The sequence below is a fragment of the Netta rufina genome (assembly GCF_964035555.1).
Source record: "Netta rufina genome assembly, chromosome: 1".
In the NCBI taxonomy this organism is placed as follows: Eukaryota; Metazoa; Chordata; class Aves; order Anseriformes; family Anatidae; genus Netta; species Netta rufina.
Window position 1 is genome coordinate 69,441,222 of NC_140123.1, and position 16,069 is coordinate 69,457,290.

The 16,069-nt window shown below is 42.2% G+C and overlaps 2 protein-coding genes across 2 annotated transcripts in view; one reads left to right on the plus strand and one right to left on the minus strand.

The window, feature by feature from the left end:
• Window positions 1-16,069, minus strand: part of GABRB3 (gamma-aminobutyric acid type A receptor subunit beta3) — a gene marked incomplete at both ends in the record, with an annotated part of 192,720 nt that overhangs the window by 151,941 nt on the left and 24,710 nt on the right. The window lies entirely within an intron of this gene.
• The window catches only part of GABRA5 (gamma-aminobutyric acid type A receptor subunit alpha5), a gene marked incomplete at both ends in the record, with an annotated part of 54,085 nt that overhangs the window by 6,110 nt on the left and 31,906 nt on the right, over window positions 1-16,069 (plus strand). The window contains 3 exons of the mRNA XM_084290842.1: window positions 2,239-2,360; window positions 3,527-3,594; window positions 3,708-3,928. Coding sequence (XP_084146968.1) covers window positions 2,239-2,360; window positions 3,527-3,594; window positions 3,708-3,928 — 411 coding nt within the window. The remainder of the gene's footprint in view (window positions 1-2,238; window positions 2,361-3,526; window positions 3,595-3,707; window positions 3,929-16,069) is intronic.

The following is a 16,069-nucleotide window of genomic DNA, read 5'->3' on the forward strand; positions in this document are numbered from 1 at the left end:
GGCAGCTGCTGACCTCACATTTTTACTTAATGAGGCACTAATTTAGATCTCTCTCCCCTTGTCTAGTCACTGCTTCTCATGAAACCTGTGGGAACGAAATGAAGTTTGATCTCTCTGCTTCTTTGTCAGATGGATTGGAAAATGGAAATGGCTTCCTATGTTGATATGGCGGAACAGGCAGACAGCATGACACATGTCTCTTTCTCAAGAAAATGGGCTAAAGAGAAACTGAGAAAAGTTTTAAGTAGTGCTTTTACCTAAGCTTTAGTTATGATAACTGCATAGGAAGAACCTGTGTGACTTCCATCTCCTGTCCCTTTTTGTTAAGGTGCCATGTGTATGTAACACCTTTACTAAGCAGTGAATCCATTTGGTTATAACTGACAAAAAATATATATAGTCTTTTGTTTTGGATGGCCCAATGTGCCAGGATGTATAAAGTTTCTTTAATCAGTTTGTATCCACTGGACTAACTGCATATCATTTTAGTCAAACATATCTGCCTTACTGTTGCACAACAGAGAAAACTGGTCGTTAGTTTGATCTTCAGACCATGGAGAGATAGGACAGCCTAAAAAATGGGTGAGATTCACAGATGAACTTTTGCCTGCAGCAGCGGGAATGTCCTTTTGTGGTGGCTTCAGGCTCTCCCCATGATGAGCTTGTTGAGGGTGGCAGCATTGCCAACCTCACCCATGCTGTGAGGAACCACTGTTGGCCAGGAGTTTCTATGTGCTTCTGCATTTCTGGGAATCAGACCAGCCTGGCCTTGCTCCCTTTCCTGAGAGGCTCTGCAATCCTTTCTTTTTCCAGCAGAAGCACACAAGATGTAGTGGGGGCAGACACAGGACTGTGTGTCCCCCAAACTGGGTCTGACTAGTGTGTAGGGGGTGTTATGTGGCCACCAGCAGCTTGTCATGAGCCAGGTCTTGTGCCCATAAAACTTCCAGACTGTGCCCAGGCTGAGTGCATGGGTACCAGCAAGGTCGCATTAGTGTAAATCTTGTAGAGGTACAGGTTGAGGTCACTTATCTTTCTTCTTATAATTCTTGTTCTGTTAGGTAAGTATCATGCATATTTTGCAGGCATTCTGCAAGGCAATCTATTCAGAGGAGTGCTTGGAGAGTCTCTGTTTATTTGCAGATTTATTTCCCTGGGGATTGGTGATAAATAACCAAGGATTATTATCTTTTTTATCTCTGGGTCACTAGTTCACACCGAGATCAGGTGCATAAAGTAGGGTATGGCTACCTGTGGGGTGATGTGCCCTCTTTCACAGATGGAACATTTCTTGGTGATTTCAGCAGAGACTTAAAGCTGAATAAACACCAAGTCTGAGAAAACTTGCCATTTTAAGAGGGTCTTATTGCTTGCTGCAAGTGAAGCCTGTTTATGGATAACTTACATGTCTTTTATCTGTTCTTTAGTTAAGCAAAGGCATTAGTAGGCAGGGGATTCTCCTGAGTGTCTTTAAATTAAAATGAAATGGATTTAAAAATGCAAGTTTTAGTAGTGCTGTAAGCTGGGGAATCCTTGTGGGTGCTTCTATGTAAGCCAGCTTCCTAGGTCTGAGCCTTAGATACCTGAGCAGACAAGTTTAAAATAAAAAATCAGTGGTATTTTGCTGGCTTGAAGGACCCTTTCTGAAATATATCTGTCCATAAGTCACTTAAAAAAAAAAAAAAAAAGGAGTTCAGATTGAATGCAGAAAAAAAAATCTGGTGTAAATATATGGAGCAAAGCCCACTACATGTTGTTGTTATTTGCATACTACAAGGTGTGTGGGGGATAATTTATGCAGAAGAGAGAGGAGGCATGAAGAATTGTTGTCTTGGTGCTGCAGTATTCCTTTCAGGTACCCCAGTGGTAGCTGGGGTGGGATTTTTGGATGCAGTGGGAGTTTGTAATCCTCAAATGAGGTTAGAATTTGTCCTTTGTTCTGGGGATAAGTTACGTAACGTGTAGAAACGAGAAGGTGTTTGGTGTGTAAGGATTAAATAGTACCTTCAGGCAGACTTGAGGGAGCATCTCCAGGAAAATCCGTGCTGCTCATCCAGCCCTACCATGAGCTGATGCAGTTTCACAAGACTGAAGAACTATTGCCGGGGAAAAACCAGGATGAGGTGAAATGGGAGGGGAGAGGGCAGGAAGCTCGGAGGCTCTCATCTTGAAGTTTCCTTGAGGTCCCTTGAGATTGATGCAGTTTTTGACGTGTTTCTTTTCTTTTGCATGAAATAGCTTCTCGCAAACGCCAACAGCACCAGGAAAAGAGGACGCCAATGATAACATTACCATATTCACCAGGATCTTGGATGGTCTGCTGGATGGCTATGACAACCGGCTGCGCCCGGGACTGGGAGGTAGACTGGCATGTTGGCTGTGGCCGGTGAACTGTGTGGGTGATGGTGCTACAGAGTGACCCCTGCCACCCTCACGTATGGACTTGGTGCAGCCTTGATGAGAGACAGGCCAGAAATCAGACTTGTCTCCTGGCAAGCAGGGCTCCATATAGGGGTCACTGACATCCCTTTATTTCAGTCATCAACCCTTTGAGGTTGGATGAGAAGAGCATGCATGATGCATGCTTTCTGTAATTGAATGCATTTTGGTTTCCTTTTCTCTCTCTTAAGGTGAGCGAGACATGGTGCTAGCAGGTTGCCGCAGGGTTCCTTAGCTGGTCAGCGTGTATAAAATTATGCCAGCAACAAAAATCTGTTTAAAACAGAACCTCAAACCATCCGTGTTTAGACAGCTACAGCAAATCTCTATTGATATGTCATTTTGATAACCTCTACAGCAGCTATTTTAAAACCGTAACATGTGAATAGTTACTTGCCATCCTAACCTTGTTGAGCCCTCCCTCAGCTCTCTTTCCCCCAGATTTCTCTCATCTCCTTCCCATGTGTAAACCATCTGTTATGTTTCTTCCTGGCCCTTTTTTAATCTGGCTACCCCCACCGTTTCCTCTTGTGAGACCAACACATTGCTTTCGTTCCTTTCTCTCCTTCTTCTCTCACTTTACACAGAGATGCTTGAAAATAGGGCTCGATGCTCCTATCTTACATAACGAACTTCTGAAATTTCTGCCCTTAAATTAAATTAGTCCTCGGTTTGAAAACATGCCAGCAAGACCTAAAGGTCTTAAGGGTGGAATTAATTTCACCTAGCTTTGGACATCTATAATGTAGATGTCTGCCATTGAGCAAATCACCCAGTTCAGCAGAAGGAAATAGGCCTTTCCAAGGCACACTTTGTTTCATCCTGTGGCAGGCATCGAAAGCTATCAGTCAGGGGAATTGCACCTTTGAAGGGCCTGTTTCTTTCCACTGATCATAAGGAAAGAGCCTGGGCTCTCAAAGGTCGATGTTTGCATTTGATCATGGAAGAAATTCCTCCTCAAATGTCTTCTTAATTTCAATCTTTTGGGGATCTTGGAGTGATTCAGAAGTTGTTAAAAGAGAAATGCATCAGAAGCACGAATTGCATCTTAAAGCAATTACTGACTCAGAGCCTATATTTATTACAGAGAGAATAACACAGGTGAAAACAGATATCTATGTTACCAGTTTTGGTCCCGTGTCAGACACAGAGATGGTAAGTTCTCGCATGTGGCTCCCAGCTCAGTTGTATTTACGGGGCTAAAGCCATTTTCAGAACCATCACTACTGTTCTGACCCTGCCATAACCCGGTTGTTTCTTTGTGCCAGGAATATACCATTGATGTTTTTTTCCGACAAAGCTGGAAAGATGAAAGACTTCGATTCAAAGGTCCTATGCAGCGCCTCCCCCTTAACAATCTGCTCGCCAGCAAGATTTGGACACCAGACACTTTTTTCCACAATGGCAAGAAGTCTATTGCTCACAACATGACAACCCCAAACAAACTTCTGCGCCTTGAGGATGACGGCACTCTGCTGTATACCATGAGGTAATAACCTGGATTCATTTCTCCTGATGTGGTTTCCTAACTAGCTCTGCAAATACTGGTGGGGTATGCCACTTCCCCCACCCATAGTAAAGCCAGGCAACCAGTCCTTCACACATATTTGTGTGAATATCAAGAAAAGTGGAAAACATAATCACTGCCTCCAAGTACCAATTAATTTGTAGCTTCTGAATACTGCTGGTGCTTAAATATTTCCTTTGATTAAATGGAAGGCATATTCTCAACAGATTTGATGATTCAGTCCAGCATTTTTTGTGAAGATCTGTTCTCTCTTACTATTTGTGTTTGCAGCTGCAGTGCTGATTGCAGGAGAACTGTCCCAAAGGCCAGAGATTGGCATCTTGTTCTGGGGCAGTATATCCTGAACCTTCGAAGCTTTTGTTATTACTTTTTCAATTTTGCTAATTGTGCTAAAAGGTGAATCACCTTAGGGATAAACAATGTATGTTAGAAGCACTGTGGAGCTGTTTTAGCAAGTATTTTCCTGAAAACAAAGCTGGTGCATTACACTGACATAGAAGCAAACCAGCATCTTAGTTCTTCAGGGTTGTGCTCCTCATCTGATTAGAGGATACTGTCAAGATTCATTATTGCATAACCTAGATATTAGATATAATATCAGTAACATTAGAGGATTGTCTGAAGTTCTTCTCGGGCTAAATCCCACATCAGTGTACAGCGATTTGCTCATTAAAAGTAATTAGGCTGTAGTAATTAAGACTGCCTTGTATCTTCAACAGGGCTTTCTCTGAGAGTGTAGTCATACGGACAACACTTGAAAAGAGATGAAAGAAAAAAACTATTCTAAGCTTGTCTTATATGAGCATGTAGTGATGTCTGAGACCCATCAAAGAGGCTGGGAGCATGGCATTAAATGCTGAAGTGCCTTGAAATGGGGGTTTTCAGCAAATCTGAGTGCTCCTGTCCTGCTGTGTCTGGTTCTGTGGGGCTGGCTCTATGGGAGCCCCAAGCTCTCTCCGTCTGGGCTTGTCGGAGCTTGGGGTATTATGCTTCTGTATGCAGGCACCTAGAGCATCCCCAGTTTTATTTCAGGTGTTGCTGCCCTGATTTATTTATTATTTGGCCCTGGCCTTAAATCCCTTGTCTTGACAGGAAAAGAGGAAAAGAGATTTAGAAGAGTTAAGGTATCCTTATGTCTTACAGCTTTAGACTGTCACTGTTGTACCTGCTCTAGTGCTAAAAAGGCTAAGACATGGTAGAGGTAATGTTTACAAGAAGGAGAAGAACCTAATTTCCCCTCATTTTCTCTCTGGCTATATGTATCGCTGTTCTTTCTCACACTTTTTGCCAAGTTATTGCTTTCAGCAATAATAAACTCCTGAAATAATGTGAGGATAAGCACATATATGTTTAGATGGATGAAAGTGAAAATAACTATAGCTAATGCTGGCCTTAAAGCCAGCCTTGCCAGGACTGCCCTAGTACAACACCAGGGGCTGCCACAGAAGAGATTCATGATGATCTGTGTAAATTACTTGTGTTGGTGAAGCCCAGACCAGGCTAGCAGTCAACTCGGAGCAAAACATTACACAGTGTGTCAAATTTGCAGCTGGCATGATTTTTTTTGGGAGGAAAGCCCTGGGTTCTGCAGTGTTAAAGAAATGCAGCAGAGCACAGATTTGTTGGGCAATTAGGGCTTGACCCAGACTTTCTCATCATCTCCCCCAGTGTCTTTTCCTCTGGTATTCATAGAAAAGAAACCTGGGTGCACAGCCTGGATGACAGCAGCAGTGACAAGGGAGGACTTCAGCAGCAGCCTTACTTACACCTCTGGGAGGCACTTGTACAGTTAGGTGGGATGGATACTCACTCTCTGAAAACATTAGGCTAAGGCTCTTTGGAATTGATGTATTTATAGACTACAGAAAGACACAGAATGCTTTTGTAGCCTAAAAAAAATATATATTTTTTGTAGAGTATTGTGTGGGGGTGTGCATGTGTGTGGAAATAAATTCCCACTAACCGTGGTGTATGTGATAAGAAATGGAGCGCAAAGCTTTTTAAATAGCTTTCTTTCCACTATTGCAAGTAATAACTTTAAAAATAAAAGAGTGGATATCCTATTCTGTTCAAGCCCAAGCCAAGGGACTGTTTTTGTAAGGTGCACAGAGCTGTGCTACCTCAGGGGTCTCAGTCTTTCACAATGGACACTGCAGCAGTGGGAGCAGTGGATGCAGTGCCACAAGGTGGTTGGAGAAGCCCATCCTGACCCACACTGTGGTGTCTATGACCTTCACTCAGCCCCCTCCAGCCACTGCCAGCCCTGCACAAGTTCCCATGGAGGTATCAGCTCATCAGCGCTACCCAGTGAGGCTTTCCCCAAGAAGATAGGTGCCGTGGGGATTTTTTGGGGCAAAACTTCTCGTCCTGGTGGTGATGTGCTGGTTGGAGGTAGCGGGTCCCAGCTGGGGCATGTACTTCATGTCCCACAGCTCCCACCAGGCTTGCTTGGTCCTCAGAATTTGGGGATGTGGAGACAGTCCTCCGTTAGCTCTGCATTCCCCTTGTTTCCAAGGAGGAATCGCGAGCTTCCCAGACTGTACGTAGGAGTAATCTGTGCAGGGAGGATCGGACCCTCTGTCATTGACAGCGATGCCGGAATTGCTTTTGCAACCTCGCATCTGGCTGCCTGAATGAAGAGGAGGAAAGCAGCCGAGCCAATGCTGACCTTCCATCTTATTTGACTTCCAAATATACCCGGTTTGATCAGTGGAGCAAACTTCCAGCTTTAGCACTTGTCAGTACATATATTTTCATGATAAATGTGTTTACTTACAAAGAAAAAATGAATTCTTTGCATATTGCATTTGATGATATGTTGTCTGGGTCGGAAGTTGATGGGATGTATTTTGCTGGGGAAATGTAATAAAGAGGCTTCTATAATGTGCGTTATTAAAACTCTTCTGCCTGAATATAAGAACACAATATGCTCTTTAGATAGATTTTGTAGGCAGCAATATTCTCTGTAGGGAATAGCTTAATAATTCTGATTGGTTTTGATTTGGTGGGCCTTATTTGTTTTATTTCGATAATGTGGTTTACAAATGATACACTGCTGAAGTAAGTGTTGCAAATTCTTTTTCCGCCCCTAGAGGGGAGCATTGTCTGCAGCTCCATTTTCATTATTTATTTATTTATTTTCAGTAAGAGCACTGTGGTAAAAAAGCACTAGTAAATGTGCTTCATATTTCACTGATCTGTATAGAAAATAGCTTTGTAAATGGAAGGAAAAAAAAAAAAAAAAAAAAGTGAGAGATTCCCCTTTCCCTTCAAATACTCAGAAATTATTTAGTATATCTTAGTTAAGAAATAAATGCTGTAAAAGGCATAAAGCTCATGTGTTCCTTAAAACTATTCTATTTCAAGGACTGTGATTTAAGTAGCCTTTTCAGGCTAATAGAACTCAAATGTCTCAGTGAGCAGCCTTTTTTTTACTCAGCGGGGAATAACTATAAAGATAAAAGCTTTGATAAACTTTGCTGTAAAATGCTGGAAAAAGTGCTACCAAGTGCTGCCAGACTGCCTTTACTGCCAGAAATTATATGAGGTAGAGCACGCTCACTAGAACTAAGCTTTTGGATCGCACTTGAACTTTTGGAGAGTACTTCATAGGCAGTTTTTAGATGGGTTTCTCACAGCTTCTGTGTACTGAGCAATCTTTTTGTGTCATCACTTTCTGAAGAGAGCCCCATACCACCTTTCTTACCTCTGGGTAGCCAGAAATCTTCTGGAATTTGGGATTTTAAATGTCACCTGGTCATATGTGTGAAGTACAGATTTCCCCCGTATTATGACGACTGAAAATCTGAGAATATGAGAGTGTTTGCAGTTAAACCTGTAGCATTAACCTGCAAACACGTTTTGTATCAGCTTGGGAGAAGAAGATATTTGTCAGTACGTTGTTAAGAAACTCCAAAATCTTTCGTACAGGCCCAAAATACGAAAGATTTTAATTTACGTTCATTCATGGAAGACATTTACTGTTTTGCAGTGTGTAGATTAGCCGTCCACTTGGTGGCAGCATCACCACGCTGCTGGGTGCTCTGTAGCTGATGCACTGGTTTAACCGTGCTGAAAATCGAGTTTCTTAACATTAGCACTGAGCGTTAAAACTGCAAGTGCAAGTGTACATGTGTTCTTGGTGCATGTTAGCACACGGTCTGCTCCTATATGAAACACTTCATTAGCAAGCTAACCGTTTCAAACTGTAGAGCTATTGACAATAAAGCCAATTAACTGGAAGACGCACTGCTGTTTTCAAGGTTTTGATTGGGAAAGCCAGGTTTTGTTTGCTTGTTCTTGTTTTCTTCTTTTTTTAAGGGAAAATTATTCTGTGAGAAATGTGTGGGTTTGTAAGTGCTGGCAGTGCCAGAAGGCGCCCTTTCCCAGATGCAGATTTGCTTGTGTGGCCCTGAGTGAGGAGTGACCAGCAAATTTACACTTTAAAAAGAGATGTTAATTTTCAATCAGACAGCTATCTAGACGGGAACATTTCTGTTCAATTTGTGTGTGTTGTTCTCATTTCAGAGGGAAGATTTCATTTATGCATCCATTTATTTTTTACAGAAAGGGATCTGGCAATGCTTTGGGCATTGTATAAATATTACAAAACTAATTAGGAGCTATCAAACCATACAAACACACATTTCCTTTCACTGTGTTAAAGACTTGCTGCTTTCTGCCTCTTCTTTCATATTCAAGCTTCAAAAAGCCTGAAGCTGGAAGAAAAAAAAAATAATAATATTTCTTCACTTTGGGCTGCATCTTACAGAGTGGTAAAAAACTGCTGTGGTGCCAAGGACTCTCAGTTGCTTTTCATCAATTCACATTTTGACAGAGCAAGAGAAACAGGGATATACAAAGTGAAGGGCCCTTCCCTGAGGACAGCATATTAGCAGGATTCTTGTTTTAACACCAGACCTATTGGTTCCAGTTTCTCTGATTTTATTGCGCATTGCCCCATTTCTCAAAAGTTGTCCTTTATGGAACCAAGATTTGTTGTTTTGAAAAATCCAGAGCTGGAATTATCCACAGGGAGGGAAAGGCATCAGAGGAGACTGTGGTGTAATACAATCAAAAAGGGCAATTATTACCTGCCCAAATATAGTCCCTATGCAGAGTGCATGACAATAGCCTATTCTGCTGGTAATAAAAGTGGGCAGAGCCCTGCAGAGATCTCTATCACAAAGACAGGAACTCTCACAGCAAGGGTAAAATTGATTAAAAGACAAAACCCAAACCAGGGCCAGCCCTTCTTTGGATGAGGGAGATGTTTGGCTGGACTTTGAGGGGTTACAAAAGATCCACCTTTAGTTTCAGCTCAGCACTGAGCACCGATGCAGACCTATCTTTCTGTTGAGGTGAGATGGTACAATTTCAGTCATGTTCCCATTTTATAAAAATGAACTAGGCCGAGTACCGTTTGCTGCTGCTAGCAGGAAAGCACAGCTGCATTGGTGACTCTCTCTTTGCCCAAATGTGTGGACAGGTCCCAGGTTATGTTCAGGGCTTCAGAAGTACCTCTTAGATGTTGAAGAATTGTTTTGGCTACTCTATCTTTTTTATCACCAGGGGAGCAAAACATTGCAGTGAACTCCCTAGTTGGTTCACTTAAACTGAAATTAAAATCTTCATCTGCCTAATTGGAAATACCATCCCCAGAAGTGCATTTATGCTTGTGCTGAAGCAGTAGCCTGCCAATGAGTGATCTGTAATACACAGTGGTGGAGTATACCAGGCCGTATGGGTGGGATTCACCTCAGCTAATTTCATTCATCTGTAACGCTGATGGCTGCAGCTGAGCCTCTTGGCTCATAATTGCTCCCAGTTCAAGGGAGGGAATATTTTAAGAAGTTGGTTGTCTGCATTATTGTAGATGTCTACTTCAGTATGAAGGATGCTTATTTCTCTCCAGTTACGCTGACGGGGGTTCCTGTTATTTTTTTTTTCACAATGGCAGAAAGAAGAACCTAGGGATGCTACTGTTGCTATTGGTACCAACGACTAGTGACACAAATCCTATCCCATTTACTTACTTCCATAGGGGGTTTCTGCTCCCATACTCATGTAGACTGGAGATTGCTGGTGTGCAAGCCACTAAAGGCTGTGGAATGTTCTGAGCAGCAACTGGCCCTCCAGCGGTGTTGTGGAGGACTTTCACTGTTTCCTTTCCATGCAACACAAAGCCCAAGGCTGTGCAAGTACAGCACTTGTGAGTGCACTTAAATTGGTTTCACTCCTGCACTTTTACAATGCACCGTAGGAAGAGTAAAAGAAACCCCTATAAATCGCAATCCTGCCTTTGGTAGTTTTGATGAAGGGAAAAACCCTTGTGGTGTCTATTAGGTAAGAATTTTGTTGGTGAGGAAAAGGCTGTGTGGTGAGGGATGCCAGAGGCTAGCTAGGTGCTGGTGTGGGCCAGGAACCCATGGCTGAGCCAAGAGCTGGGGATTGAGAAGATGCATTTGAGGGCTTGCATGGGATAAGGCTTTGTAGGAAATGGGTGTGGAAGGATTTTGAGGAGAGTATCTGACGGTCACTGGGAAATAAATCAGAAGTGATACAGGTTGTGGTGTAGGCATCTGAGGTCTAACATGCTGCTCTAACATGCTTCAGAAACATCTGAGCAGATGAACACTTCATGGTGGAGTGAGAGATTACTCCTAAAGCATGTTATAACACAAGCATGTTATTACCCTGTAGGAAATTCATGGTAATTTGCCCTTCTCTGAAGGTTTCATCATATTGCTAACGTGTAGTGGAGTAAAGTCATGCAACAGAATGGTTCCTAGTTTCTTTTTGGGTAGGAATAGTCTTTGTTGTCCTATGCCATTCCTTTCCACTTGTCTTCTTCAGCCTTCCTACAGGAAAGTGTCTTGGTATGGCAGTCTGGGTGAAGAAATATATATGGCTTGTCTGTCATTTAACTGGTAGTCTGTACCACTGGCAGCATGTTACCTGCTCTTAAGACATTACCTTTGGAGATCTCAGCTACTTTCTAAGAGGTCTTATTATGTTAACACATCTTATGATGATGTTCAGCCTGACTACTCTGTTCACTGCTGTTAATTAAAAGTTCCAGAAAATATATGAACAAATACATATTACAATTATATTTATGTATTTAAAAAATTTCTGAACTGTTGTTTCTATCCAACTGCTCTAAATTATGAAGTGACTTTTTTTTTCACCAGGTTCTAGCTAAAGTCCAGAGGTTGTGTCCTTTATATGCATTATACCCAATGTAAAAACCTAGGAAGAATTTCTGTAAGTAAGGGTGGCCTTCCCTTTGTATACTTTTGTCAGGAATTTGAGCCAGGGAACTTGGAGACCAGAAGGGGAGATAACACCCTGGGCTATTTAGAAGGCTCAGTTCAGACTTCATGAGGATGTCTGATTGCTCCACAGTCTTCTTTTCAGTGGCTAATGAACTTGTCATATGTCTTGTCCATGTAAAAATGCTGTGTTCTGGCTTAGAGATTCATCTAAAAGGTCAGGAAAATAAAGAAACGCTCTTCAGTCAAAATAATAAACACCTACTATGTTTCTGCTACTAACTGTGCATCTTAAAAACATTAACTATGCAAATTGATTTCATTATCAATAAAACTCAAAATGCCATCTCTACATTTGCAAAGTCCAATGCTGGAACATAGTAGAATTATGTCTTTTACCGTTTTACCTGCTCTTGCTTTACTGTCACTTCTGAAGGTGTCACTGAGCTGGCCTTTTTCTGTGGTGCATGTGTACATGCATATGCATGTGTTTCTGTGTGAACGAGCAGGGTAAAGATCATGTGTTTCCAAGCGAAAGAGCAGATCATCAAATCACTTGATGTGTGCCCCTTTCACACAGAAGTGTGGAGGAACATACTCAGAAGACAAGAGATCTTGATGAGAGGGGCCTGGGAGGTGGACGTAGAGATGTGAAGTGAATAAGTGGAGTCTGGGGTCATATGTGTGTTGCTGAAAGGAAACTGTAATGTAATGTTTTGGAACTCTAGATCGTTCATCCGAACCATGGAAAATAATCAAGGATTTCAGCTTTTTGTTTAGGGCTGCCAAATCAAAAACCCTTCTACCCATCCTACCATGTGCATCCCAGTCTTGATGTAAGAGAGTCCAAACAAGCTGGTACTGCCCATCTGGTCCCCCCCACCCGTTATTACTTTATAAATCCATTTTGCTTTATTTATTTATTTTTTCTATAGGAAATTCTGCATGTGGTTTTGTGCCTATCTGTACAAATATAAAGGCTGTATGAATGGGGAGGAAGGATGGCTGTGCAGCCAAGTGGCGCTCATCCAAAGGGGGGCTGTGTGCCACATTGACAGACAGAAATGGAGGAACAAAAGCCCCTTTGGCCAGTCAGAAAATCTGTGCTGATCAAATTGTTTAATTGGCAGCATCAAAACTGGAGGGCAGGTGCATTGTGCTGCATCCATCACAGTCCTTAGCCTCCATTTCCTATGGCATGTGCTGGAGCTTTCTGTGCTCCCTTGTTGCTCGTGTACTTGGGTCTTCTCACACTGAAAACAAGGCTCAGATGACCCCTGTTGTGACTCTGGACACTGCTGCCACTGGCCACGTTGGTTAGGTGATCATGGTTGAGACATGTAGCATGTAGACTTGGGACAATATGGTATAGTGAAGTGTGGGCTGGTTGAGATATTTCCCTATTTACCATTATACCTATATCAAAAATGACATGAGCTATTGGTATTGCTAGCACCAGCTAGATGATGATGATGATGTTGACTATTATTATTATTATTATTATTATAAATTCAAGAATTAAGTAAAAATACAAGCTACTGCAGGGGAGAGATGTGAAGGCTGTCTTCATGGAGTGTCAATGAGTGTTCATCATATATAGGGGACCAAAAGGGAGAAACATTTGGAGAGCCTTTTAACTGAAACTATCAACTAGATGTGATACTGCACTATGCATTTATAGTACAGCCATATAGGTCTAAAGTTTCTCTAGGAAAGTAAGGTTTGTAGACAGAGAACCTAATGAAGGTCTTAACTGCCCAAAAGCTTGTGTTTTTTTGACTGCACGAGTTAATCTGATAAAAATAGATTTATTTCAGAGAGAGTTATTTTGCTCTTGGATTTGCATGGCAAGGATACATAAGCATAAATTCAATGCTCCGTTCACTGTCTTTACCCATACCGATTAAATACTGTAGAATGAAAGGTATTACCACTACTGTAAACTTTTGCCAGGAGTTGGAAATGTGATTCACAGAATCACATTTTACAATTAGGTTGGAAGAGACCTCCAAGATCACCGACTCCAACCTCTAACCTAACACTAACAAGTCCTCCACTAAACCATATCCCTAAGCTCTACATCTAAACGTCTTTTAAATACCTCCAGGGATGGTGACTCCACCACTTCCCTGGGCAGCCCATTACAATGCCTAACAACCCTTTCAGTAAAGAAGTTCTTCCTAATATCCAACCTAAACCTCCCCTGGCACAACTTTAGCCCATTTCCCCTCGTCCTGTCATCAGGCACGTGGGAGAATAGACCAATCCCCATGATAAAAATCTATATCTTTCCACGATCCCCACAGTTGTTTCTGTATCTTCCCAAATCACCATCAAAATCAGATAATTTAAGTGCCCTATGGGTTGTTTCACTGCCTTTCTAAGAACATCCTGTGTGTAGAGGCTGAACATCTCTCCTTGCCCCCATTAACGAGTGTGCTCAGGATGTGTCAAGGTATTCTGTGTTCAGGGAGGTTGTTCCTGTAGTGGCACAGTTTTTGAAATCAATCCCATCCACTTCAGACCATCTCAGGATAACCTAATCTTCAGCACAGTTAATGTAGACAATTAAAGACTTGTTCTCACACTTCTGCATAAGCTATGCTAAGGATTTGGTTCACTTAAAATGAGTTTTGCTGCCAAGTACACCATGCCTCTGAATTCACAGCTCAGAAAAACATCAGTAATTGGAGTTCTTAGTCTTCCATAGACTGTGCTCTTTGGCATTTCCAAAGTACATTTCAGTGTCACATAAACATAATACATTTCTGCAACAGAGAAAAGTTGGGAAAGGGTAGTATCTTGGCAGAGTGATTAAGAAAGAGAAATAAGCCAAGACTGAAGTTTCTGCAGATCTCCTCACTCCAGCTCAATGCTTTAATTTCTGTTCTGTGGTCATTTTACATGGTGATCCCAAGGAAGTGAGTGTACAAACAGCATTATAAATAAAAACTGCCTTCATGTCCCACAAAGAGGGGCAGAACAAGGCTTTGAATCCTCCTTTGGCCACTTATCCAACATGATGATGGAGCTTTGTGAGCATGGTTGTGTTTGAAATACTGAGAGTAATCAATTGTCAATCAACTCAGTCTTAAAAAAAAAAATCTTTATTTTTCTGTTATCCATGTGAGTGAACAAGGGTGTGTACCAGAGATGCCACCAAGGCATGAACTGTTCTGCTGAGGTCCCGTTGGAGTAGGCACCTGGGGAAGCTTCTGGAGACCCTCCAGCAGAAGGGTCTGTCCCAACAGTGAAGTCTCTTTGCAGAGAACCAGCCAGCTGTTTTGGATGAGGTGTGTCTTGGGTAAGGCTGAATCCACCTAACTCTGTTTTGGCATTCCTGGGAGAAGCTGAGGTAGTTTTGAGATGGGTTTCAAGTAAACATTTTGCCTTTTCTAAGGAAAATAGTTGTGGCTAGCTTCATGATGGGCAGGGCATTTTGGCTCCTCTGCATCAATTCTGGCCTGAGCCCCACAGTAGTAACTGGTTGCCAGCATAGGCAGGGCCAAAGCAAAGCATTAAAATGTTTCCTTTAATTGGAGGCAAGGCCAGTGCACAAAAGCAAGGAACTCAGAAGACTGAGCTGGTCTGGGGGCTAAGGCAGGCAGGCAGGAGAGCCTCATATCGCCCTGACTCCAGTACCCCTAAGCCAACAAGTCACAACTGCAACGCATCACCTTCATCAGTAACTCTTCAATTATTTAACACTTGCTTTAACTACTTCTAAAAGCCACTGGTAACTCTGTCTTTCTGCTTTCTCCTCCTAAATCTCTCTCTTTATTTGTTTGCATACTAGACCTAGTAGCTGATAAGAAAAAGCAGGTTGCCATGGCTGTCTGCTAGCTCTCCAAGCAGGTGACTGCCCTCACCAGTCACCTCTGTAGCCTGACAGCTGCAGATAATACTCCAGAAAGTGTTTTCTACACTTCCAGGGAGCCAGAGACATGACGGTTTTGCTCAATCTCCCAACTCTTTTTCCAAGAGTAATGCTCCTTGCATTGAGAGAAATATGTGACAGCATCCCTCAACTTTCTTCGTCCTTCTCCTCCCCATCCCTTAATACCTGTATTGTGCCCTTCAGCCCCCCTCGGGCAACTGCAGGATCAGCGAGGAGAGCCCTGAAGTGCCCTGTAAAAGTGTCTTGAGGGGCAGGGTGCATTGTGCCACCAGGACTTCTGCCAAGGAACTCCTTGCAGCACACCCAGTGGGTGACTGGGTCCCAAGCATCTGCATTTATTCTCTCATCGCACACCTCCTTCTTCCCTCACCTGTTAAAAAGGAATGGCCTCATGAAAGAGTCAGCATGCTTAATTCTCTAGAAGAAATGTTTGAAGATGACTTTTATGGACTGAAGATGTCTTGCTGTGAAGTCTTGCTATATTTCTTAGAAGGGTATTCATTATATGCATCTGAAGTGTACTTTGTTGAAACAGAACATCGGTGATCATTTTATGTTCTTAAAGTAAAGGCAACACATAATATAGGCTTGATGAAAGTTTCATTTACAATTATGAATAATATGTGAAATAATTTGTAGACAACTTTTTTTTTTCTCAGGTAATAAAGGTATGCTATAGGGTTTTGCTGGATGATTACCTTTTGAATAGCAGTGTAAGTATTTGGAGCATTATGAAAGTGAAATTTTGTAGTTAATAATAAATCAGCAGCTGTAACCAGGGTTTCTTACATATTTTGGGTGAATACCAGGCCCATTGATGTCAGGGAGAATTTTACCTTTAACTTCAGTAAAATCAGGGTTTCATCCTCCCATTGTAATGGACCTTTAACAGCTACTTATAATCTTGTCAAAAACTCTGTTTGAGTGAAA